The sequence below is a fragment of the Lepisosteus platostomus genome, chromosome 11 (assembly GCF_059453375.1).
Source record: "Lepisosteus platostomus isolate fLepPlt1 chromosome 11, fLepPlt1.hap1, whole genome shotgun sequence".
Classification (NCBI taxonomy): domain Eukaryota; kingdom Metazoa; phylum Chordata; class Actinopteri; order Semionotiformes; family Lepisosteidae; genus Lepisosteus; species Lepisosteus platostomus.
In genome coordinates this window covers 980,200-1,004,342 of record NC_142621.1, presented here as the reverse complement: position 1 = coordinate 1,004,342, position 24,143 = coordinate 980,200, and the positions used below count along the sequence as shown (strand labels likewise).

At 41.5% G+C, this 24,143-nt stretch overlaps 1 protein-coding gene across 1 annotated transcript in view; it reads left to right on the top strand.

Annotated features, from left to right (window-relative positions):
• The first annotated feature begins 12,062 nt into the window (after positions 1-12,062).
• Positions 12,063-24,143, top strand: part of LOC148651702 (uncharacterized) — a 96,750-nt gene continuing 84,669 nt past the window's right edge. The window contains exon 1 of the mRNA XM_088597676.1: positions 12,063-12,573. Within this exon, the coding sequence (XP_088453802.1) occupies positions 12,504-12,573 (70 nt within the window). The 5' untranslated portion in view covers positions 12,063-12,503. The remainder of the gene's footprint in view (positions 12,574-24,143) is intronic.

Genomic DNA, 24,143 nt, shown 5'->3' with positions numbered 1-24,143 from the left:
CTTGACAGCCTCTTCTTCTGTTGACTTAGCTGCCCAAACAATTTTGAAGTAAGAGACACTGCATGTTTTGAAAGTTGTGTTTGCAACACAGGTTGAGTCTGTCAGAGTTTGTTTGCAGCTGTGTCAGGTCTCCGATGTAAAAAGGCTTTTATACTGAGCAACAGAAATCAGTTGATGCTGTCAATCCTATCAGCTACATCCCATCAATTATTTCTTTTAATTACACTTTCACGTAACTCTCCGTTCGTGATTGATAACTGCAAATATATTTTGACCGTGATAGGCACTTTAGTCACATTTATTTAATGTGAATTAAGTAGTCTTGCACAATATTGCAAAACATTCTGAGTACTGTGAAGTTTTCAACTTTCTTAGAGTGAAGAAAGTGTTGTTCTCTTCTAAAGTTGATTGAAAAGAGGTGTGAAACCCAACTGATCACTTATACAACTGCTTATGTATGACTTTTAAAGGCTTTTAATTAGTTCAAAGTATTTTATAGTGATATTTCAAAAAGAAACTACTGAGCATTAGAGTCATTAGAGTGTGTTTTGCTACTCAATAGAAGATACTCAAAAGTCAGCAAGTTTTAGTAAACCATGATAAAAGTGCACTTTGAAGAATGTATCACTGCGGAGTCACAATACGTTTTATCACATTTATGTGACCACAAACTGTCTTGTTTGTCAAAGGCATCTCATGGTTTTCTTTGAATTGTCAGAGTTTGGTGCAGTTTGCTTTTTGCTGTCTATTTAAAACTTGCTATGAGAAAGAGAAAAGGGTTAGTGCAGCCTACTGCATGCTCAAAAGGACAGTCTTTGTTTTATTTATTTGTCTTTTCTTTCTTATTTTCTAGACTGCATGTAATCTTTATTTACATATGGAGAACCGGTTGAGAAGAAAGCTTTCACAAGGCTTGCAGATGTACTGTTTAATTTGGGTTTGGGAGTTAATGTACCTTTGTATTTCTGCCTTCTTCTCTGTTTTTTGCTTTTAAATAAGCATCGCAAAGTTTTGGTTTGGTATGTAGCTGCTAATTTATCCTTTCAATGTCTTATATCCTGTCATCTCCTCATTTTTCTCTCAGTGTTTCTAATCTAAGATAATCCCAGTGAAATCCTTTGATTGTGTGTTTGGACCCGATCCACTTCTAAAGAAGGTATTTAATGGGCTTTATGGCTCTTGGTGTAAAGTCATTTATCTAGTGGAGTGGCTAGAGATGCTTGTTTTAATAAGAGTGTACTTTATGAAAAGGAGGGGACTGCCATTTAATTAGTGGAAGTGAAAGCCGCTCTTGATCATGTAGTTCCCGGGGATACGAAGAGGTCTTCCTGTTTAACTTTGCGGCTCTGCGAGTTGTTTTTTTTCCTTTGTGAATTTGCATCAGTGTCCAGCTGTAGATCCCCTCCCCTCCACGAACTCCACTTCCAGTCCTGCAAACACTACAGCTGATTAGTGACACCTGTGGGGTTGGCCTCCTGACTTATTTATTGCAACTGTGTTTACAGAAGGAAGTGCCGGGGAGTTAGTGCTGTGCTTTGTACTGTCAGGCTCCAGAGAGCCAACACATGGCTGCACAAAGGCTTCTCAAGGCATGAACAGGAAACTTCTCCAAGGCACGGCTTCACCGGTTGATTTTTTTTTTGTGTGGCGTTCATTTATTTTTTTATTCTGGGTGGGAAAATACTGGAAATTCCTAATATTAGAAGAAAATATTAGGAATGTATCAGGCCATCCCTGGATGTGAAGCAGGAAGCACTCAGAGGAGCAGTCGGAGATCCGGACACAAGGGGGCTTAGTACCTCTTTGTGACAGAAGTGGCTTTTAAGTTAATGACGAACCCAGGCAGATGCGGCTCTGTGGCAGAGAGGAACCGTGGAGACACACAGCGTGTCTGTTTTGTGGGGTGCTTTGGGAAGGACCTCTTACTGTATTCCCCATCCCTGCCATGCACATTGGTCATGATGTGTGGTCGCTATAGAACCTCTCTTTTAGCTGACGTTAAATAACGTAACGCATCAGCTCTCTTTAAAAGTTATTGATGGAGATACTAGCTGATACAAATCCTTTAAATGCATCCAATAATGCTGTTTATCTATCTGTCCTGCCAGCCAGCATTCCCGCTGATGTTCTCAGTGCCAAGCAGGCGTAGCCCATTCTTTGTGTTCGATGTTTCCCTTAAGTAAACAATGTAATTATTAGATTAGATATGAGATTGCCTGACCTTCTGGCACAATAGTACTTTACTGTCGTGGCACATGGAAAGCAGAAAAATCGGAAGCGCAAAGCAGAATGAGGATGAAGAAGCTTAGCTTTAATTTGTACGGTATCTCAAAAGAGGGAAGTCGCTCTTCCTATCTTCGGGAAGAGCCTTGCCGAGACCGTGAGTCATGTGCAGCCTATGGAGACCTGTGAATGGAATCTGGGTGGGCTAGGGTTCGACAGGGCAGATAGCCGAGTCGAGTTACCCCCTCAGTCCTCCTCAGAGCTGTAACAGGGGACCAGGAGGTTAGGTGACTCCTAGTGGTTAAACATTCTGAGGATCTTCTTGAAAGAAGTCAGTGTTTCCAGGACTTCCAAGTGGTTTCTACTTTGTGAATTGAGGTTTCCCATTGTTTCCCGTTATCTTCTGAAGACGTCCACTGGGCTGACCACATCAGTGCTCTTGAGAAGTCTGAATATTTGAAACCGGTCCGTTCGTAGTCTTCGCTGTTTAAGACTAAAACAATTCTGTGCTAGATTCCTGACTAGCTCACCTGGTACAGGCACTTAAGGTCTGAGGGCCGGCTGAGATGTATGACTGAGGGTTCAAATGTGCGTCTCTTCTTTCTACTTTAGTAGAATCAACCTTCACTTGTTCCTTTCCACCAATGCAGAAGAGTACATCTTGTCTGCACCTACTGCCCTCTTACAATTAATACATTTGGGCACCTAAATGCAAACGCACACTCTATATTGTATTTCCATATAGGGCAGAGACTAGCCATAAGGAAACAGAAGCCAGAGACTGCAGGAAGCATCAGTTTGTGCTGTAGCCGGGAGGCAGTCACCACTGGCCTGGGAAGAGGGAGACTGTGGGAGTCTTCTGCTCCCTGGCCAGTCACTGGGCATGAACCACATTGCACAAGTCACAGCTCTCCTCAGCCAGTCCCTGCGCAGGATTTCTACTGGTTCTGCATGAGAAGCAGTAGCTCCACAGACGAGGGCAGCTGATCTTGATGTAACTGCACTCTGGGCAGCAGGCAGCAGCTCTCAATCACCTGCTCTGTGTGTGTTCTTGCAATAAACAGGTGTGGCTTCCCAACCTGCAGCTGGTTGTATCTAGTCTCTGGTATCTTATTATTTGAGAAACAATATTTAGTGTTTTAGAATGTTCCAAAAGTAGAAAGAAAAATATCCTTTTTTAAAATATTTACTCTTTCCCCAGATCCCTCCCACTGCATTTCCATTCATGTTGCCTAGGGGGCAGATTTCTCTGAAAGGACACCTGGTTAATTTTTAAATAATTATACGTTTAAATATTCATTACATATTTGTATAAAGTAGAAGCCTTGCTCACCTACCTCTGCTGTTGTCATTGGATGTATTAAAAAGAAAGAAAGAGAGAACATGAGGCTCATTGTGTTAATGCACAGCACCAGGGGGCTCTTATTTGCTGTTAATGTAGTAAATACAATGGACACTGCTGCTACAGCTGATGTTTTCACTGCTGCCAAGTTCCATCACAAACTGCTTAGCAGGAGCCAAACTCCATGATGTGGACAAGTGTGCGCGCAGGAGACAGCTCTCCGTGCTTGTGCAGCACTGCGAAGGCTGCACATCTTTAAATAGATGCCTGCCTGTCATCACAGCAGCAGCATGGCTAGGATGCCTTGGTCACCATGCGGTAACTTGTAAACATTGTTCCTGATGACAAAACACAGCTCTTAGAAAAAAGAATGTGCTCCTAAGCTGTGTAAAAAAATAAAGCACGGAGTGAAAAGACAAGAGGGCAATGATGTGATTTGATTTTAGTTCAACCTTCCTCTGGGAGAAATATGAATAACCTTTTGCAAAGTGCACAATCCGATGTTTCTTTTTATGAGAGAAACATATTAAAGGGACTCTCTTCTAATGTGTCATTACACAATGAAATAAACTCGATATGAGATGGCGTGCATGTTCCTGAGCACGCGGCCTGCTCTGCTGATGAACGAAGAGTCAGGCTCCTCCTGCATCCAGACACTTTGTGCGCAGGAAACCTTAAAGAGCTTCAATACCCACCTCAATTCAGTTCCGTCAATTACAGAACAGAGGAGACCACAAGGGGATCTAATTCAAGTACTCAAACTGACTCAAATTGTACGGATACACAGTTAAAAGCATAGGACTGAAATCAAAGGATGGTCTATAAAAATGGTATAACACACTAGTAAGCCCTCGTTCAGAATATTGTTTAAAGTCTGGGTCAGAACATTATAGAAAAGTTAATGAAGCCCTGGAATGAGTCCACAGAACAGCAACCAGACACACTCCAGGGCTGAAGGGACTGGCCAGCTCTGAAACACAGCCTGACAAGCTGAAAGAGTTGAAGCCTTTTGTCTTGTGCAGAGAAGACGATCTGAGGACCTGATGGAAGCATTGAAAATGCTTGCAGGCACTGACAATGTCAGCCATGAGCCAGCAGGAGGCGGGAAGCAGAGGGCACAGCTAGAATGCATGTGGAAGAGCATTTAAAGCTGATGACATAAGGAAAATGCTTCTCCATAGGGCTGTGGGAGTGTGGACAAGGTACCCAGTCATGTTGTTGAAGCCAATACTCTGGCTTCTTTCAAGAAATGGTTGGAAGAGATCAATTGACTCAATTAACTACTACAGAAGCTACAAACAGGCTACACGGCCTCCGTGTGGTTGTCACGTTTCTCATCTGTTCCTGTCGTTGCCAGGTGCTACTCACTGCCAGTCAAAATCCCCTGTAAAGGTAATGCTGCTTTCTTAACAAGATCATCTTCTAGCTGTGTTAATAAATTCAAACTGTTCTTTAAAACATCTTACCTTTGGGTTTTGCAAGTATGTTTGTGGAAATCTACTAATTAACCTTTCCTGATCTGTCACTTTTTATTGACTTTCAGGCGCCCGTGCCTAAAACGTCTTCAATCGTCTGTGTGCTGTCGCTTAGCTTTTAAAATAGCGTAAGATTACAAAATAGTTAAAATAATTTTACTTGATAAGAGATAATATTAACTTTCATTTCTTGAAACATATATGGGTATTCCAGCTCTGAGATGTATCTACAGTATGTATGAGCCATGCGTTTGTCTCAGTTTGCTGTGTGTTGTTTGTATTAGCTTCTCAGGCATATTTGGTATTGCTGTCATTATGAAGGCAGAACAGTATCAAGTTTTTGTTTGTCTGACATTGCTAGTGCATATCAGTTGCTTTAAACAACTGCTAACATTTATTTCTATAAAATCAAGATGCACACTTACATGGAGCCACTGTGTAGCCAGTTCTCCAGAAATTCCTGTAACGGGTGTAAAATGTTGATTTTAAAAATCAGCTTCTCTCAAGACAGGAAGTTGCGAGCAAGAAGCCATAACTGTTTCTGTTAGGTGTTCTAAAAAATTTACCTTTCTTTACGGAGAGACAACTCCCTTCCTCCTCAGAGGTCCAATGGCACAGAGAAACCTAGCTCTACATGTATGTTCCTGAATCACGCGTTTTCTTTTTCCTTCTTTCCAAATAGGGCTGAGTGCCCTGCCTTCCTGCTCAATTAGCATACAGATTTTAACCCGTCGCCTCGTCGGGAATCTGACAGAGGATCAGGAGAGCTTGCTTCAGTGCTATCAAGCCACTTCTTACAAATGTACTTTTAATTCCTCCACCAGTCACACATAATTCAAACTGCAGTTTTTCAGCAAGCAATCAAGCTGCAGTGCCAGGTAATTCCAGTTCCTGTGCCCCATAACATATGGTGGAATACGACATGTAGATTGAATACATTATTATACATGTCGTATTTAAAATTAATGATGTTAGCGTAGCTATTCTTTATGGACACAGTAAAATATAGCGCTCTCTGCCATCAGTTACACAGCCTTAGCTTGAGATGGGGCTGTAATAAAGGCAAGGAATTGTAAGAACCTGGCAAATATTAAAACGTTTCTGCCAGTACAATGTGATTGATCAGACTGCAAAATGTTTAATATCAAAATGTGTGAAATGTTCAGTGAAAATTTCTACTCTCATCACACAAGCTTGGCCCTGTAACTGTACAGTCAGTGTAAGGGATGAATGAATAAATGTCTTAACTTGTGATCTGCACATAAACTACCTTCATTAACACTGAGGTTTCCTCTAAGACAGATAGCATATGTAAAGCACCAGGTGAAGCAACATGCAGTGTTCAGACAGAATCAGTACCCTTGATGTATAGTATAGTATACTTTCAATGACTGCTGGTTCAGGTGGAGATACAGATTACAGCTGGCCAACAGCCATGTCACACTGGAACTCAGAACTGACAACCCACTGAAGCTCTGCAGCTGTGAGCCTGGCCAGTACCTGGATGTGAGACCTCCTGGGGAAAAATAAGGCTGCTGCTGGAAGGAAGGCCTGAATCAACAGATTTCATATGAACACTTGGACTTTACTCATGCAATAATCTTGAAATCTAAATATAATGTGGAGCTAGGCTGGTCAGTTTTCCACTCATCTCCAGATTTCACGGGAAGCCTCAACAACTTACACTGAGGAAAAGTTACATGAGGAGGCAGAGCATGCCACAGCAGACTTTTGTAAAGCCTGTTGTTTTGTTGTAGCAGAAAGAATAAACTAAATAAGAAGATAATAAATGGGAGAAGAAAGAAAAAACTTTTTTAAGTTGCCTTAATTTAAATAGTCACAAACTGTTCAGTCTTGCCGCAGTGACAAAGATACATTTCAAATTTAACCAATTTAACATGTTCACACACAGAATGTGCTGTTAATAATCTGCTTATTTTATTACATTGGAAAGTACTTCATGTGGTCTCCGTTCTCTAGGTGCTAGCATATCTGATGTATTCACAGCTTCCTGGCTCAGTATTAATATTAGCAGACTGGCGCTATGCCTCGCTCGGAGTTTGCACTACCCCATCTGTCGAACAATTTCTTCTTCTCAAAGACTATTTTGATGCCTGTTATTGGAATTGGCTTTAAAGCAAATGACAGGCTTCTAAATGGTCATTTACACTAAATCAGCAGTCAATTTGTTTAAATCGTGGCATTAAGTCTATTGCTGTCTTACATTTAGACATCGTTACATCAGGTACTAACAGGTAAAGCTTTAAATGTCTGTTTGACTTACCCTGAAACTCTAAAATGTTAACCACAATGTTAGACCATAAAGAGAGGTACTTTTTTTCAAGAATCTTTAAATCTGAGAAAGAGCATTAGATGTTATATTGTTTAGGCATGTTGTTAGCTTTTTATATTCATTCCCTTTTGTCTGAATGGAGTATAGTATAATGTTGGTATCAAATATTAAAATCCTCTTCTAATAAACATTTTATATTGCATTAAATGTTTGGTTTTGCATCCAGAAAGCAAAATTGTTTTGTTTTCCTTCTTGGTCATCTGTATTTATGATGCAAAATACTGCAAAAACACAACTATTGAAAATTAACAGGCAATTTTATTCAGATAAAATATTTTTATTTTTTATTTTATTTACTATATATATTTACTGCATTTGAATAATTAAAATTTTAAGTCTGTCTACTGTATGTCAGGTGCAAAACTCAGTTCATGGACATGTAGTGTCTTCAGCCTTTAGTAACCAGCCCTGTAGCCAATTAATCAATTAAGCTAATTATCTCCTTAGACATGTATAGGCTTTTCTTCATGTCTTCTGCTGTTGTGTACTTAAAATATTCACTCTCTAAAGGTACAGTTATCTACAAATTCATGTGGTTAATTAAATGAATAGAGCAACTATGTTACTGAGAACAGTGTTGTAAATGTCTGACGAAGATTCATTTGTGCCCTTGAACCTCGTTAGTGCTTAATCCCTAAATGGAAATGAGCTGAAGCCCCTCTCATAGCATTTCTTCTTCATCTGAACAGCCCGCACCAACACGAACGACACTAACATGCATAACAGGTGGCCCAGAATGCAGCGCTCAGTTTCAACATGCTGTGTATATGCTAGGAAGACAAGTCCCACAGAACGCACACAGTGTGAATTAAAGGGCTTTCTGCAGGAATATTGATCTGTCTGAAATTCTAAAAGAGAGAGGCAGCCTGTCTCACAAATGTATCTGGTTCCCATTTCTTCATCATAATATTTACTTTGACTTGATTTAATGGACTTCAACCCTGTATTGTTGATGTTAAGGTGTGTAAATACAATTTATATAATAATAAAAACTGAAACATTTTAAAATAATTGCTTTCCCAGCGGAGCTTAGAAATCTGGTCTTCCAGACTGAGTTCTTTAACCACTTCAGCTAATTATTTCCTTAATTAGTCACATCTTTTCCAGACCTTAAGCGTGAATTAAAGACGCAGTAAAGCTGCAGGGCCTGATTCCTGCTCTATCCCTCTGCCAATCTTTTGCTTCTAGACAGTCCAAAGCTGCATCTGAAGGTCTTTGTTCCAAATCTGCCTTAATTTCTTGAGAGGTCAGCTAAGCAATTAAGGGTCAATTAAGCAATTAAACAATTTGTTGGATCAAACTCCCACAATGCACTCTAAAGGAAGTAACAAGAGAAGGAAGTGCTGATGTTTTAGTCCAGAGGGTGCCCAGCTGAGCTGACTCAGGCTGAGGCTTTTGGATGTGGACTAGTGGCCTCCACCTTGTGAACTTCAGGAGATTCATTTCTGGCTTTGTAAGTGAATGCTTTGAGTATTTTATTTACTATAGCTCTCTGCTCCTATACTGCATTCTACCTATTTTCAATGACACTAAGTCTAAAACAAGGTGGCAGTGAGCCAGAGCCAGCCCTCTGACCTCGTGGGCAAAAGACAGGTCTGGAGGGGATGCCAGTCTGCTGCAGACTCTGCTTTTAGTCTCAGTCCAGTTTCTTGATACAAGTGTTTCCCATAGCTTAATGTATTATGTCAGAGCATGCTGGCTTTATAGGAATTAACATGTATAACTGTGTTTGCTTCTGTCTCAGTCGTGCTTGCTAATTCTATACAACTGGTCTTGATCTGTCTGTTGCAAACTGGGTAGTGAGAAATAGCACTATGTTGTTCCCATAGTTGTCAACATTTGTATTTCCCTCCACTGCATATTTTTTTCCTACTGGGTACGGTAATCGAGACAGTACTGTTATATACAGTGCAAAAAAGTACTCTCTTCCTGAGGAATGGAAAATGTTGTGATGTTGCATCTTTTTTATCTATGTTGATTGATTAACATTGAAATGGAAGAAAATTAAAACTGCAAATTTAAGAGCTTGACCAATTAGTGGACTATTTCATTTTGTGACTCATCCAGAGAATTAATGTGTGCAAAGGGGCAGGTGAGGACGAACTTGCCTTCTAAGTGGAATACAAAAGTAAAGGGCCGTTGACAGATTTTATTGGTGATGTGAATGCATCAAAGAGCTCCTTGAGTCCAAAGGATAGAATGCCTGATGTCTGATTACCGGCTAGTCCTAGAGTAAATAACGCCCACCCCTCAGAGCTGATTTGATTTAGAGGGTGTATATACACACAGATTCAGGGGCTAGGCATTTTCCATTACTTTTAAGGTTTGATTGAATTGAAAATCAGCAATTATGGCTCAGCTTTTCATGTCTCCACTTCTGACAGCGCATGTTTAATACAGGGCTGCACAAATCACTGGAGCTCATCACCCTTCCTGCTCCTTCCACAACAAGTATGATCAACACCATGCATCCATCCTGCCAGACACACTCTGGACCTGCAGTCTGAATACTGTGCCTGGGCACTGCAGTGACCTCTGTACAGCTCTTCAAACACTTCAGACAAAGTAGACTCATCACGACTAACTAGCTGTGTGTGTGTTTTGTGATCACTTATCAGATACATCAACAACTTTCAGCAGTGTTTTCTACTCTTATAATATCTGTAACTGCGACAGACACCAAGCTTGTCAATCAGCAATCTGTAATTCAAACTGATCACAATCTTCCAAAAAGCTGACCACAACAATTCAAGGTAGACAACACTTAAAATAATGTTTTACAGCAATAAAAAGTAATGTATTAGCTGTTCCACCCCTCCCTTTTCTAACCAGTTCAGGACTGCAGGGGAGCCAGAGCCTATCCTAACGGGCACCTGGCACAGAGCAGGTTACACCCTGGACAGGAAGCCAGTGTTTTACAGGGCAGACAGACACAAACACAGACACATAGACACCTAGAGCCAATTTTCTCAGAAGCCAATTAACCTACCAGCATGTTTCTGGACTGTGGGAGGAAACCGGAGCACCTGGAGGAAACCCACACAAACCCAGGGAGAACATCCAGACTCCACACAGACAGCACTCCAGTCTGGAATTGAACCCAGGGCCCCAGTGCTGTGAGGAGGCAATGCTGACCTCTGTGCCGCCAGACCACCTATTAATTCTTCCATCACAGGAATTGATCATCATGTGTTCCTTGTCACTAACATCATTAATTCCTCTGTACACCTCTACTGTATAAAGCTAAAAGGCTACTTCATTTGCTCCAAAATACAGATCTGTTTGAATTAACTAGTATTTTATAACAACATGGTAAAATATGCAGAACAAGATCCTCAAAAAATATGGTTTAATGAAAATAATAAAACAGTGCAACCTGTGAAAGACCTTAGCACACAAACATATTTACACACAGGAATATATATATATATAAGCCCTGAGACCCTGATCTGGAAATGTTTGTGGGGGTGGGCAGTGTACTTCCAGGACTCCCAGCCTTTATCACATGTTTGCCTGAGACACAGCCCCTCCCCCATGCAGTTCATTTAATTTATCTGCTTTATTGTACTTTAATGTTCTTATCTTCATTGGCAACTCTACTGCTCTTGCACAACCTTTTGGAATGTTTTAGATGGATATTATATTCTGGTCTCTATTTTTTTTTTTTAAAGACTGTATATAAAATTTCCATTATAGCTGAGCTCCTTCACTAAAGCAAAGCTTAGTTCTTTAAAGAAAGAAGCCATCTGTAGCTAGGAAAAGATGCTTGTGCTGAAAAAATCCTGACAAATTATTACACATGAACACTGAAATAAATATAATTTACTTTAGCACTGTAGGCAAAGCAGCTGAAATGCTGTTGTTTTTCTGGTAATACGATGTACGCTGAATGCTTCTTGTAACATTTATTTAAAAAAATACTGTATCTAATTTTCAGCCACATACGGTACAACCTGTTTGCATGACAGTTTTCAGTAATTACAAAATACAAAAAAGTGCACATCATTGACCATAATGCACCATAACAAAACTTTTATAAATTAATGTTCCTGAAAATTGACAATAAATATGGGCAAAACAAGATATTGTATGATTGTAATACTGAGCACTAGTCTTATCTTAGTCTTAAAACGTTTTTTTTTTAATAAAACACCTGTGAAACGTGTATATGTACAGTATTTGTGTAAACAGGAAAGCACAGGACAGTGGGCTGGGCCCAAAATATAATATGAAGCCATTGCTTGAGTCTGGTGTGTAGCAATACTCTGACTCCAGCTGAAATAATGCTTCTGTAATTTTAGTGTGTGATTTACGCCATGTGTGCCTGCCTTGCAGTTCCCTTTGTGAGTTCTATTAAAATATCACATTGCATACTATATGTTTACTTGTGATTTGATTGAAAATGTTTTCTAAGGGCAGTTCTTAAAAGAGACCTACTCCTCAGTGAGTTACTGTTTCAGGAAATGTACCAGGGCCTTGCAACATTTTTTCTTTTTTTTTTTATCAGGCTCCAACAGTTGATTTCTGAGAAGTCATGTGACCTGCTGTGTGTTTTATGTGGCACTTTCACTGCTCTAAAGATTCAAATGAGTGCAAAATGACTGTGGGTGGGAAAGCTGTGTCCCAGAGCAGCGTCATGGCTTGTTTTACATGGGAGCAGAGCTGCAGCTCTGACAGTCTCCGCTGCCTTTGTCACTGAAACCAGGCAGTGTGCTAGACAGCCAAAACCCAGAGCAGCTAAACTTCAGCAACAATTTCCTCCTGCTGCAGCAATGATCAGCTGGCAGAGCTGTGATTGGCTGACTGCTGCTCAACTTCCTTAATAAACAAAAACAGCCTCCTCAGCTGACTGCCTTGCCCTCCTTTCGAATGTGGTGGCACGTTGGTCTGGAAGTTGTGCTCTGGGGGGGACACTGCTGGTGGGACACTGTGCTAAGCTGGGCTGGATAACCGAGGAAGCTGCCGACGGTGAGGGAATTCTCCCAGGGATGCAGTAAGAGGTGGAGGCAGAATTCTGCAGGAAGGCATTCCTAGGATTTCATCAACACCCAGCAGCAGGAAGAACTGTGCATGTGGAGTGGAGTCGCTCTGAAAGACGCACATAGACTGAATGATGGACAATGGCTATGAGGTTTTAATTAACAGCAGCGCTTCTGACTCCTGTAAAGTTTTTTTATCAGGTAGGTATTCAGGGTGGGAACCCTGAGTGTATGTGTGCTGTTATTTTCACTTTCATTTTTGCATTTCTTTATATTTGCCCCTGTGTTAAGTTTAAAATGTGGTGGCAGACTAATGTCAGTGGAGGAATTTCCACAACACCTGACACTGAACCTCACTGTGTAAATTGGCTCAAGCAGTTTCATGCCTTCGCTACCTCAGCATTGAAAGTGGAGGAATTGGAGCTGGTGCTGTAAACGGATATGTCAGCTGTCCTTTCCTGATGTCCTGCATCGGTTGCGAATGAGGTGCTGCAGAACCTTTAGACATGCTGTGTGTGCTGGAGCAGGGAGCTGGGATCTGCACTGTTGTGAAACTTCAGAGAGGCAGGCAACAGAGCACCAAACAACACAATAGCCTAGCCAGTAATGTTCCAGTGCATAAACACGTATACATACAGTATTGAACTCGTCACAAAGTCACGCTACAGTGTTCTAAGTTTTTTTTTATTGATTAAGGACAGTAATTTGTTTGCAAAGGAAGCTGTAAAATGCGGGGAGCATTCTGCTTGTCATTTCCTCCGAGTATTCCCTTTCGTGATGGTGACAGGATGAGTGCAGCCGTGTAGAATGGGAATTTTATACATACAGGTGTCCACCTGCCCTAGAACGAGCCGTGAAGTAATGGACTGTGTGACGTGAGCAGCACTGTCAACAGTCCTGCAAAGCAGGGTCTCAGCCTAGTGAACCTGCTCTTTACCTGGTGGTTTTGGATGATATTTGTATTCACAGCACAGGCCTGGAATTACCCATACTTCAGAGTCCTGCTCGCGCTTGTTATCTTAAACACCTGGAATGTATCTTATCACAATGTATTTTTCCTTTCTTAAAATCCCCTTTCTGGCTCATGCGCTGCTGTTTACTAGCTATATTAAAGCTCCTGCTTCTTTGGGTAAAAAGTGCTGAGACACTTGTCCCGACACTGTTGTGCACAGGCCTATCCTTCTCCTCCAGCAGTGCACTACTCTTCCTTTAACATCCTTTTTTTTTAAAAGAGTACATCACCTCTTTTTCCCTCTGTATTTATTTTTAGCCAGCCAGAGGACCTTACCAGAGTGCAGCAATAATAAAGACACGACCAGCAGGTCGCAGACAAACCTCCTGGCTCCTTTGATTAATATGCATGTCAGAAGCAGAGCAGGCCTCGGTAACGGACGATCTCTGGTGCCCACGGGCTGCTCAAGGTGATGTGGAGTGCGTTCGGGGGGCCGCAGCCCCTGCGCAGGTTCGCTGGAACATCCTTCATGGGAGGGCAGCGTGGCCCAGCGAAACAAGCGCAGCTCTGCGCTCCGCCACTGCAGCCCCCCGCCATTCTTCACCTGTGCCTCCGCAACCCCCAACATCCCTCCATCCATCATCAGGAAGATGCTCATTCCTTGTATGGGCCATGGAGGCCTGGAGCCTGTCCCTGAAGTGCAGGGCACAGAGTGGGACTGCAGGCTGGACTGAGCACTGGGAACAGTTATTATTATTATTCCACTGCCTGCCAGGTCACAGTCACAGTACCTGTAAGGGTTAGACATTCAAAAACAATTTGTCCTCCTTTTATCTCAGAAGCCTCTGATTAGAAATGCAATCAGGCCGTTGAGGTTGTACTCTGAGCAAACATATCATGCTTCTGAAATAATACAGAAAACCATGCCACACACGAAATATAAGAAACTCTAAGTGTCTTTAACAGACAATGCTGATTGTTTTTTAATCACTTATGTCTTTCGATATGGACAGTAAGGTGATTACCGGTGAGGAATGGATTTTGTCCTACTTTTAGAATGGTAACCTCACCCATCTGATGGACAGACTTACTGAAGCAGGAGCCTGCTCCCTCTATCAGACCTGTGCTGTTGATCCTGCATAGCTTAACAGTACATCGCCGGTCAAAAAGAGTCTCCATCATTTGCCAGATTAGATGCCAAGGAACTGGTGCCTCTTTTAGGAAATTGAAAGGGTGTTAATGCTTGCTAATGGCTCTACCACTGGAGGTTTTTGTCATTGTGCTAGCAAGCTGTTTTCATCAATGCACCCCTGGTCAGTGCCAGGTTTGACAATACGGGACTCTAAGCTGGCAAAAGGGCTGTAGGAGAGTTGCAGCAGCATCGTCCTGGCCCTGTCGTGCAACTGCAGTGTGATGTTAGGACTGGCAGCAGGCCATGGCCAGTCTGGGCCATGTCGCCAGATTATTGGGTACATGAGACTTGATGTTGCCATCTGGCAGGATCCCAGTAAGGATCACGATTGCAATGGTTTCGTGGCCATCCTGTTGATTTCAGCAGAGCCAGATGGCTGTCGCACAACTGGTAACTCAGTCTGACCGAGTTAAGAAGCTATTATTCTCTTTCTAGGCTAGTGTTAATGAGGTCATTAAAAAATCCTGGTACTCAAATTTAAAAATCCCTCATCTGATTGCACAGCATGTCACTTGGATGAGGGTTTTGTCTCTTATGGAAAACTAGAGCCCATTTTACACAAAGGATTGTGGGAGTATGGAACAAGCTTCCCAGCTACATCATAGAAGTTGAATGCCTTTCTCCTCTCATTTGTACCCTTCCTCATGGTCTCAGGAGTGTCCTTTCTGGCTAGACAGAAGGCCAGGAGCTGACTGTCCCTTTCCAGAGGCCACACCTACAGTAAACACTTAAAATGTGTCGGTCTCTTCTGGTGCTTATAGGCCACGTGGCCATTAGTGTGCAGAGTGGAGACCACAGACAGACCAGTGTGGGTCCAGCTGCTGGACGGAGACTCTGTGAGATGTATTGTATTTTTTTAAAACCAGAACAAAAGGTGAAATTTAAATGATGGTGGTCAGACGCCTTTGTGCTGTGCAGCAGATGGAGCACAAAACTACAGTATGTGACTGCAGCTCTTTTTTGATTCAGAAGCAGTTTGAGCTCCATTTCCTGCTTTAAGAAATATTGATTCCCAAATCTGCATTTTGTTAGACTTAGGCACCCAACATTTAGTTCTGTAATAAAGACAATTATATTATATGTAATAGCACAGTAAGAAATGTACAGTTTTGTCAAGAGCATTTATTATACTGTGTGCTTTGCTAACCCTTTTTGTGAGAATGAGCTGGCATTTTTGAGAGACGGAAGAGGCTGACTGACATATGTAGCTCAAGCACCAAGAGTTTGGTGTGTTAACAGCTGAAGATTTCAGTGATAAAAGTTTCTCCTCGTGTAACACTTTTTTTTTTAAAACAACAAGCCTTTGATAAGCTGATTGTGCTTATAATGACAGCTTTTCCCCAGCAGAGAAGAAACCTTTCTGATGCTTTGTAAACTAGGGAGTTTTCTGCTCTTTGTTAAAAGGTACTCAATGTAAGAGCACAGCGTTTCACCAGTTCATCGGCAGCCTCTTACAGGTTTACTGTAGGGCACTGGCACTGCTGACAGCTAATTATCAGAGCTGTAGATCTGCTCCAGAATGATTGTCAGATAAGCTGCATATTCATAGGTGCATTGTCAGATTATTGTTGAGCTGATAGTTTACAGGGTGATGCAAGGTGTACTCTTTCTAAGGCCCAAGACCTGCCTGCCAATGACATTGATGACAGCAGTATTGTGCACAGTCATGTGCTCCAAACTTATGTGGCAAAGCGTGTCCGTGAAACGGTTCTAAAAGGACACGGTGCTGATGCTGGCACCTTTGTTTCTGTGTTGTGTTGGTTGAGTGTGTGTGTTGCTTAAAGAGGAGCAAAGGCTCCATTTCTGACGCACATTAAAACGTTCCACAGCTGTGGAAACTGTACTTTTGTTTGAAGAATTTTCAATGTTTTGGGATTTCCCCTTCTCGTTTTGCAAGCATTGTTTTCCCACTCAACAATGCATTGAATAACACTGGTTTAAATGCCATTTAAAGGTCCATTGGCTAACCACCAAAGTGAAAGCACAGCTTACCACCTTCTGTCTGATACTGAGGCACTTTATTTATAAGCCATTGTGCTAAACCTCTCTCACTAAAGCCACTAGACAAGCTGCTTCTCTTATACTGTTTAGACCTTAAGTAAAAACATTTCTTTGTAGAGAGGTTTTTAATGGATTGTTATAATGTGTTATTGTTATTAATGGATTGTTATAATGTGTCTCCTTCTGCCAGTGGTAATGTGAGTTTTTTTATTGCTCACTTGCTTGCTCTGCCTTCCGTGTTTCTACGCTAAGTGTGTTGGGATGTCACTCGGGCGTGATTTGCACCATTTGCATGAAAATAGTGATGCTGATGCTGATGACAGTGATGACACACCTTTACTGCCACAGCATCTTAGCTGTGAGAGCTGACACGTCATTGCTTCTCTAACGTGTTTCACCCCACTTCTGTAACGTGTCTCCAGTCTCGCAGGGTCTCAGGATACAGTAGGCCTTAGCTGGGGACAATTCAGTGGCACTTCCAGCCCCAGAAGGAGGCGCTTGTTGATAAAACTAAAGTGCTTTCTTTCAGATCAGATTGCACATGTCACCACAGCTGAGGCTCTCCTGATTCTGTCCCCTGGCCTGTGGGGTGATCTGCCTGCTGAAGAAGACTTTCAGTGCGTTTCTGCTCATAGTTCTAGCTGTAGGAATAGCTCAATGATACATTCAAATGTGTTTTTTAGGAGTGACAGCACAAAACAGTTTAGCTGCTTGAGCAGTGATTCTTTTGTATACGTGCAGTGTGATTTGGAAACATTACTAGTGCAGCCAGATTAAAATGAGAACATTAACATCCAGGAGCACCGCTGCTTGCCTCCAAGCCTTATTCTGAAGAATAAGAGAAGGCTTCCAGCTAGTGTCCTATATTTGGGTTCAAAGTCCTGTGATTTGAATTTGTAAGATAAGAAGATGAGGGAGAACAGCAGTAATTGAATCAAAGATGATGGGCACAGCATAAAAAGTATCCTAGGGGCCTAGTGTAGCCTGGAGTCTGCACCTTGTGCTTGACAGCCATGATACCTAAAAACTGCTCATCTCCTGTGTCCAATGTGGTGTATATTCACTCCTTAGGCTTTGGATTATTTTCAAGGTTATTTGAAGCAGGGGTATGTAAGTCTAGAGGTGTCATTAGTGTTTGCATTTTCTCTTCTGCCAACCTCCTAACTAGGATATTGGGGAGTGAGTTTCCCCATTAAGCTTAGATCTTCACCTGATGTATTTAAAAGCGCTGACTGCTCAGTGTTTTAATTGACTTCCAGATTTAAAGATCAGTAAGTTACTGACTTGCACCTGCCAGCAGACTCAAATAAAAGCCAAAGATCTGAAGCCTTGTGCCGAGCAATGTCTTGGGGTGCCGTTTCAAGAGAAATCAGAAGATAAGTTTGGAACCAAACAAGAAGATAAATCAAAACTTTGATCATGAAATTACATGGGTTTAAAAGTAAACGAGTCAAGCTCAAAGTTGCTGATAATGAAGAATCTGACAAATCTGATCTTGTTTTATATGTGTGCTTTAATTATGAGTGTGATCGTGAAACTAAAGGCTTGGAAATGTGCTGGAAGCAAATCCCCCTATTTTCCAAGCAAAGGTAGATAGACAGATAGCTGCAGTAGGCAAATAAGATTTTATCTTTATTAATCTTACCTACATAAAAACACAAGATATAAAAAACGAATTACATGAAGCAGTGCATTTCACAAAACAAATTTCAGGGAACATAAACATACCTGCCAAGCAATTCCATTCTACCAAAATCATCAGAAACAAAATTAAAAAAAAAAGGTAACCCACACACATACTGTTTGTAAGATAAAGTTTAATAGCAGGTGTATTCAAATCACTCCTCTCCCCACTTCAACATCACACATGCAACTCAAAAACAGAAACATCTCCCTGTCCCCAAACACTTCCTTGTTCCACAGCTGCTTGTCCCAGTGTTCAGAATACATTGCGTTCATTCTTGTATTTCATATTGTCACCCTAGTAAGTCAACCTGCATAACAGTATGTGCCGAATAGACCAAAAGACAATGCAGGACATCCACATGGCTGTGCACTGAGTTCAGAGAGATTTCTCAGAAAGGCTGGAGGTTGGAGGTTGGTGTGTACATCAGACAGGAGCCTTACAAGAGAATCTGGTTTGGGAGACCAGGAAATATTGCAGTGGGAGGTGACTGGTAACAGCACCAAGCTGAGGAGCAGTAAACTGTTATCATTCGTGAAGAAAGTGTGATCAGAAAGGCAAGCTCCGGAAACCTGGTTCAACAACATGTGTTGTAGAAACGGCAAGGTTCTACTGACAAGGCAAATACAGTGTTCTGTTGGATTCTAGCGGGACAGGAGTTAGGCTGGAAAACGACTGCGTGGCATGGGGGCGTGACAGGAGGAAAGAAACACAGGACAAACATGGGGCGACTCGTGCCGTCTTTTTCTCGAACTAAAAAACTCTATCTAGTTTTCAAAAAATTGCATTAAAAAAGAAAATTACTTTGTGCTGCATCTTGAAACATTTATGTTTTTCTTCGGACAAGATGTTGGAGTAAGAAGGGGTTTTGACCGCACTTAAGACAGGGAAGGATTGCAGCGATACATTTTTTAAGTATGCATAACATACTTAAAATGTTCGCATAACAATGCAACTGTATGTTCATGTATTTTTTTTTCTTCTTGTGATTGTTTAGAGTATCACTGGCTAAGCATGGTGCATTCACTCTACCCATTCACCCCAACATCACTGTTGCAGCAATTATCTGGCTCATGCTTCCTCAGCCTGCCCAGTTAAAGTCAAAGTACTGAGTACTCCATCTATGTATTCATCAGCTCATTTCATCATTATTAGAATTTGACAGGACAACCGAACTTGTGATTTCCACCTGTGTCCTCTATTTCACTGTTTCTGAAGAAGTCACATGAGAAGTTATGATGAAAGTCTCCTCCTAGTTTGAAGCTTGAATTTTATTCATCAGAAAATAGAATCATATATTAAAACGGAAGTTCAAAACAGACCAAGCTAATGAGTTCCTTAAATTTGTTTCTAATTGTATTTGTGACATGTGTTTTAATGGTAGGGATTAACCTTGTTGTCATCTTTTAGAAAGACAGAGCAGCAAAGTTGCTTTTAAAATCTAGCGGCTGTGGAGAACATTGTGTCAGGTGTACTGTAACAATGCGACCATTCTGTGGGCTGAACTCATGTAGGCCGCTGTCAGTGGTGTTGGTGACAATCTTGTGCTGTAGGAGGTGCCATTCTTCAGCAGAGATATTAAATTGAAGTCTTTACTTCTTGGTCATTAAAGATTTAATGGCTTTTTGTAAGAGGAGAGCAGCACAATTTAGCCTCCCAAAAGTTTCCTTTCTGTTCACCTGGAAAATCAGTTTTCTCTCTCTTCCTCGGCTCTGCCAGTGTCCCCCAGATGCGTATGGTCTCCTCTTGTGTCTGTAAAGATCTTTGCGATCCTTCTGGATGAATAGGGATAAAATTATTAAATTAATCAATATGTTAATTGAACATCGGTCTGTTTTGTTAAGGTACAAAAATGCAAACGAGCATTAATTTATCAGTGTATATTGCCCTTTTGTTTCCCCCTGGAAAGAACAAATCCTTTGCCCGTAGTGTCAGTTAACATGTAAATTATCTGCTTTGGATATCACAGAATTCACCGTGGATGTTCTGGCAGTCAACATATACACACATTCATTTTTGGTGACAGCTTTAATTTGCATTTTGTAAGGAAAATGGATATTTAAGCATGTCTGGAAAGAGTCACATTTTGTGATGTCATTGCTGTCAAACCGGGTCTCATCAATTTAAGTTTTATTAGGTAAACAAGAAGCTATCTTTGTATTAGTTGAGATATGTATTAGGGCTGTAGTAGTAGTAGTAGTAGTAAATCCTTTGTCAACACAAATGAGTGTGTACAACACCAAGGTAAACAAAGCGTGCTTTCTGCTGCCTTGTGAACTTGCTGTTGGTGAGAGTGTATCTTTAGACTGTTCCCTGTTGTGTGTACATTTTCCAGCATACAATGTTTTCATCTCTCACTTTCCTTAAGTGCTGAATGTGCTGTTTCACAGATGTCGTCAAATTCAGATCGTCCTGCATGGGAGCGAGAGCCTTTACGGTGAGCACAAGGCAAGATCCTTTGTGAACGGGCTTTTGCTCTTCGGCCACATGAAGTTGCTCAGATTTATCAGCTGACTTACCAGGAATCTGGATGAACTCGACTACAAATTTGACTCCAATATGGGTGATACAAGAAAATACAACTGACTCCAGTCTGTCCACAGTATTCCTCCTTCAGACCCTTCATTCTGCCCTCCCCTGGCTCTTGCAGTGGGGCTGAGGAGGGCCAGACAAGAGGCTGATACTCTTTGACACTTGTTTTCTTATTGTAAAGACAAATGCGACTGCTGTTAATTTTATCTATCCAAACAGTGTCACACACTGAATATGCTGACTTTCCAAGGTCTAAATCCACTACTCACTCCACCCCACTGAAGCCCCTGAAAAACCAAGAGTATTTCTGGTTTTGTACTGAATCGAATGTAGAACAACTATATACTGTAAATAGGCAAAACGGAGATAGATGCGGTTTTATAAATATATTTGATAACTGTATTTCTAAACCTTACTGAGTCAAAGGGCACATTTCTGTCAGGACAGCAGTTGGAAATTAAGCAAACGTTTTTTTTTGGCAAAATAAAAATTTTTTGTTTAATTTTTTCCTTCAAGAATCATTTTGGGATCCATATGTTATACACTAAAATCAGTATAAAGTGTGCCAAGCTCCAAGTCGGAAAGAAACACATTCTCTTTTTACAAACAAGTAGATCTGCAGCAGAATATCCTCCTTATTTTTTAAACCCTTTTCCCAGTTTGGCGGTCTTGTTATTCCAGGATAATCACTGTGATATCCACAAGTCATGATATGTGTTTAATGTGGTCTTAAAAACCATAAGAAAAGTTACTCATTTGGGAAGTCGTGTATCAGATCATAGATTATCTTAAATAACACAAAATATGAATAAAAAACTGAAGTGCCATATATAAAATAACCCCATCTGCAATACATATACTGCCTTACCTCTACAGTACTAACTGTTGAAATGGGCAGCCAATCTTGATTTCGTGAGGTCTTAATTTATATTTAGACTCTATACGTTCTTTTACGTTGCAAGAAGGTGTTATTCTACAAACGAAAGGAAGTTTTTGGTAAACGTTTTTGCTTCTGTGGTTTAAGGGTTTTAATTCTGTGTTTAGTTTTTCATGTTGTGTGTGAGGGCAGAGTGCTCCCTCGGAGCCCCCAGCAGCTGGCTGAAGATGTGGAATGTTTTCAGATGCCTGTCAGGGGGACTTTCCTGAGACTTGGGCAAGATATTGGCATGTTTCTACCACCCACAGTCAGGAGCCACAGGAACAGCTCAGCAGGAGTCCTCAGTCACTGTGTGGGTGGGGATGAACTTGTACGGCAGACCTGCGACTGGACAGCACTGCCGCTGATACGATCTGACAGTTTTTAACATAATTAAGAAAAGCTTCAGTCACAGTTGCATTAAATAAACACCTTGTGAAACAAACTTGGCTGTGATGAATTCAGATCCACACAAGGAAGGGGTCATCTCGCAGTCAAGGCGTGTGTGTGTGTGTGCTGCTGCTCAGACCATGACCCTGTCTCTCTGCGGGAGATCACAGCCCCGGTGAGCTGACTTGTGCTCCATGATAGTCGAGGGTCAGCCTGTACGCGACAGAACTGACAGCATTTTGAAAAAACAATCACAGGCACTTTTATGAGCTTTGTTAGCAAATACAGGTCAGATGTAATCCAGGCTGTGGTCTAGTCTGGCTTCCAGTTTAGTTGAATAGGTCTGCTAAAAACCACTGTGTATGAGGTAAAAATTGTATCTCCACTTTCTGTCTGACAATATCCGTGTTTCTGTTATCAGAAATATAGCTGAGGATGGTTGGTTCCCTGTAGTGGCATACCTTGTGTTTTAATTATTGAACTTGAACTTTATTGCCATATGTAACCGGTATATGTACTGGTACAATGGAATTCTTACTTACAGAAAGTCTCTCAATTGTTAAAACAAGTGCAAAAACTTGCAATTATATATGCATATTTATCTGTATGTCACATTCATTCATTGTACAGTATATTTGCATATTTTACTGTAAATTATAGTGTATTTTCTGTAGAAGGTCTTGGTTCAGTTTTCTTTAAGATTCAGGACATGTGACCTGAGTGACTAGGGTGATCTATCGGTGTGTGGCAGAGGGCAGTGATTTCCCAGGATATCGCAGCAGGGGATTGATGGGTTTGAGAGGTGCCAGATCTGATTAAAGGCTCAGCCCCTGGCAGGGGGACCAGTTAGCCAGCTTCACTGTGCCAATCCTGCAGGGAGGAGGCGTTTGCCAGACGGAAGGGGAAACATCCTGATCCGTAACTCCAGTTCTCGGACCTTCTGAGACTGACCTTCATGCCAACAGCACTTTCTCACTGACGAGGACTAATAATTAGATGTCAGAGATGAAAGCCTTAATCACCTGTCTGCTTTTTTTCTCCCCTAAGGCATTGTCTCTTAGTGACGTGTGCTTACTATCATATGCATCTCTTCTGCATGAGGCTGGACAGAAGATGCCCTTGTAGTTTAAGAAAGCAGTGAGTGAAATTGGGTGCATATCATGGATGGACTTGACCTGCTGGTTATCAATCCTCCTCTTCTGTGGAGGAGATCTCTGGAGAGGATGGTGTGCTGTGTACATGGGCTTGCCTGTTAGAAACAGTGGCTGCCGGGGCCAGAGATCGTGCTCGAGTTATCACCTGCTTGATGATATTTTTGTGATTACCTCCTTCACTCCTCAAGCAATAGCTGAGCCAGTCAGAGCCTGTCCTTCCTTGTTGCCTATCAGGAAACGGGGTACAGTGCTGTTACTTTTTCACCCCCAATGAGCACAAATGTTAAATTCTGTCAGTTGAGCAAACACAGAGGTTGGTTGAAGAGTTATGGGTTTACTTTGGAAAGACTGTGGTGCAGGTAGGCAGCTATGATAAACTGTACATATGTTTGTTTGCTTATAGTGCATTTCACAGTGAGTCTGTCCTGGGTCACTAGCACCAGCTGTCTCATGTGGGGGTTAAAGGGTTTGGAGACATGTTATGGTACGACTGGGAAGGGTGGAGAGGTATTTGTGTTTTCCTCTTGTACTGTACGTGGATCAGTGCTGCCCTTGTGAAATTTCCCTGTACTGAACTTTTCCTGTTTCCTTTGAGCGAAAGGGCACACAGGCCTATCAATAACCTGAGTGTAGCCCTGGTCTCTCCCTGTCCTGCTGGCAAACTAGCTCCCCACTGTGAGCTCTGGCTCGAGGTACGACGCACCTGGATTCCCAAATGCAGCAGCATTTTCCCCCTCATCAGAATTGTTTATCTGTCATGAGTGAGAGAGAATAGTGAAAGCTTGTTACTGTTTAAAGTAATGTCACAATGCCTTCCCAGATCTGTCTGAAGCAAATGAAAATTAAAATAAATTGATTTTGATTTCTGTTGTGCACCACGATATTTGCAAAACAAATTATTCTGTGATGAGGATGTAAACAAAAAAACAGCACTTAAACTTTAATTGTTA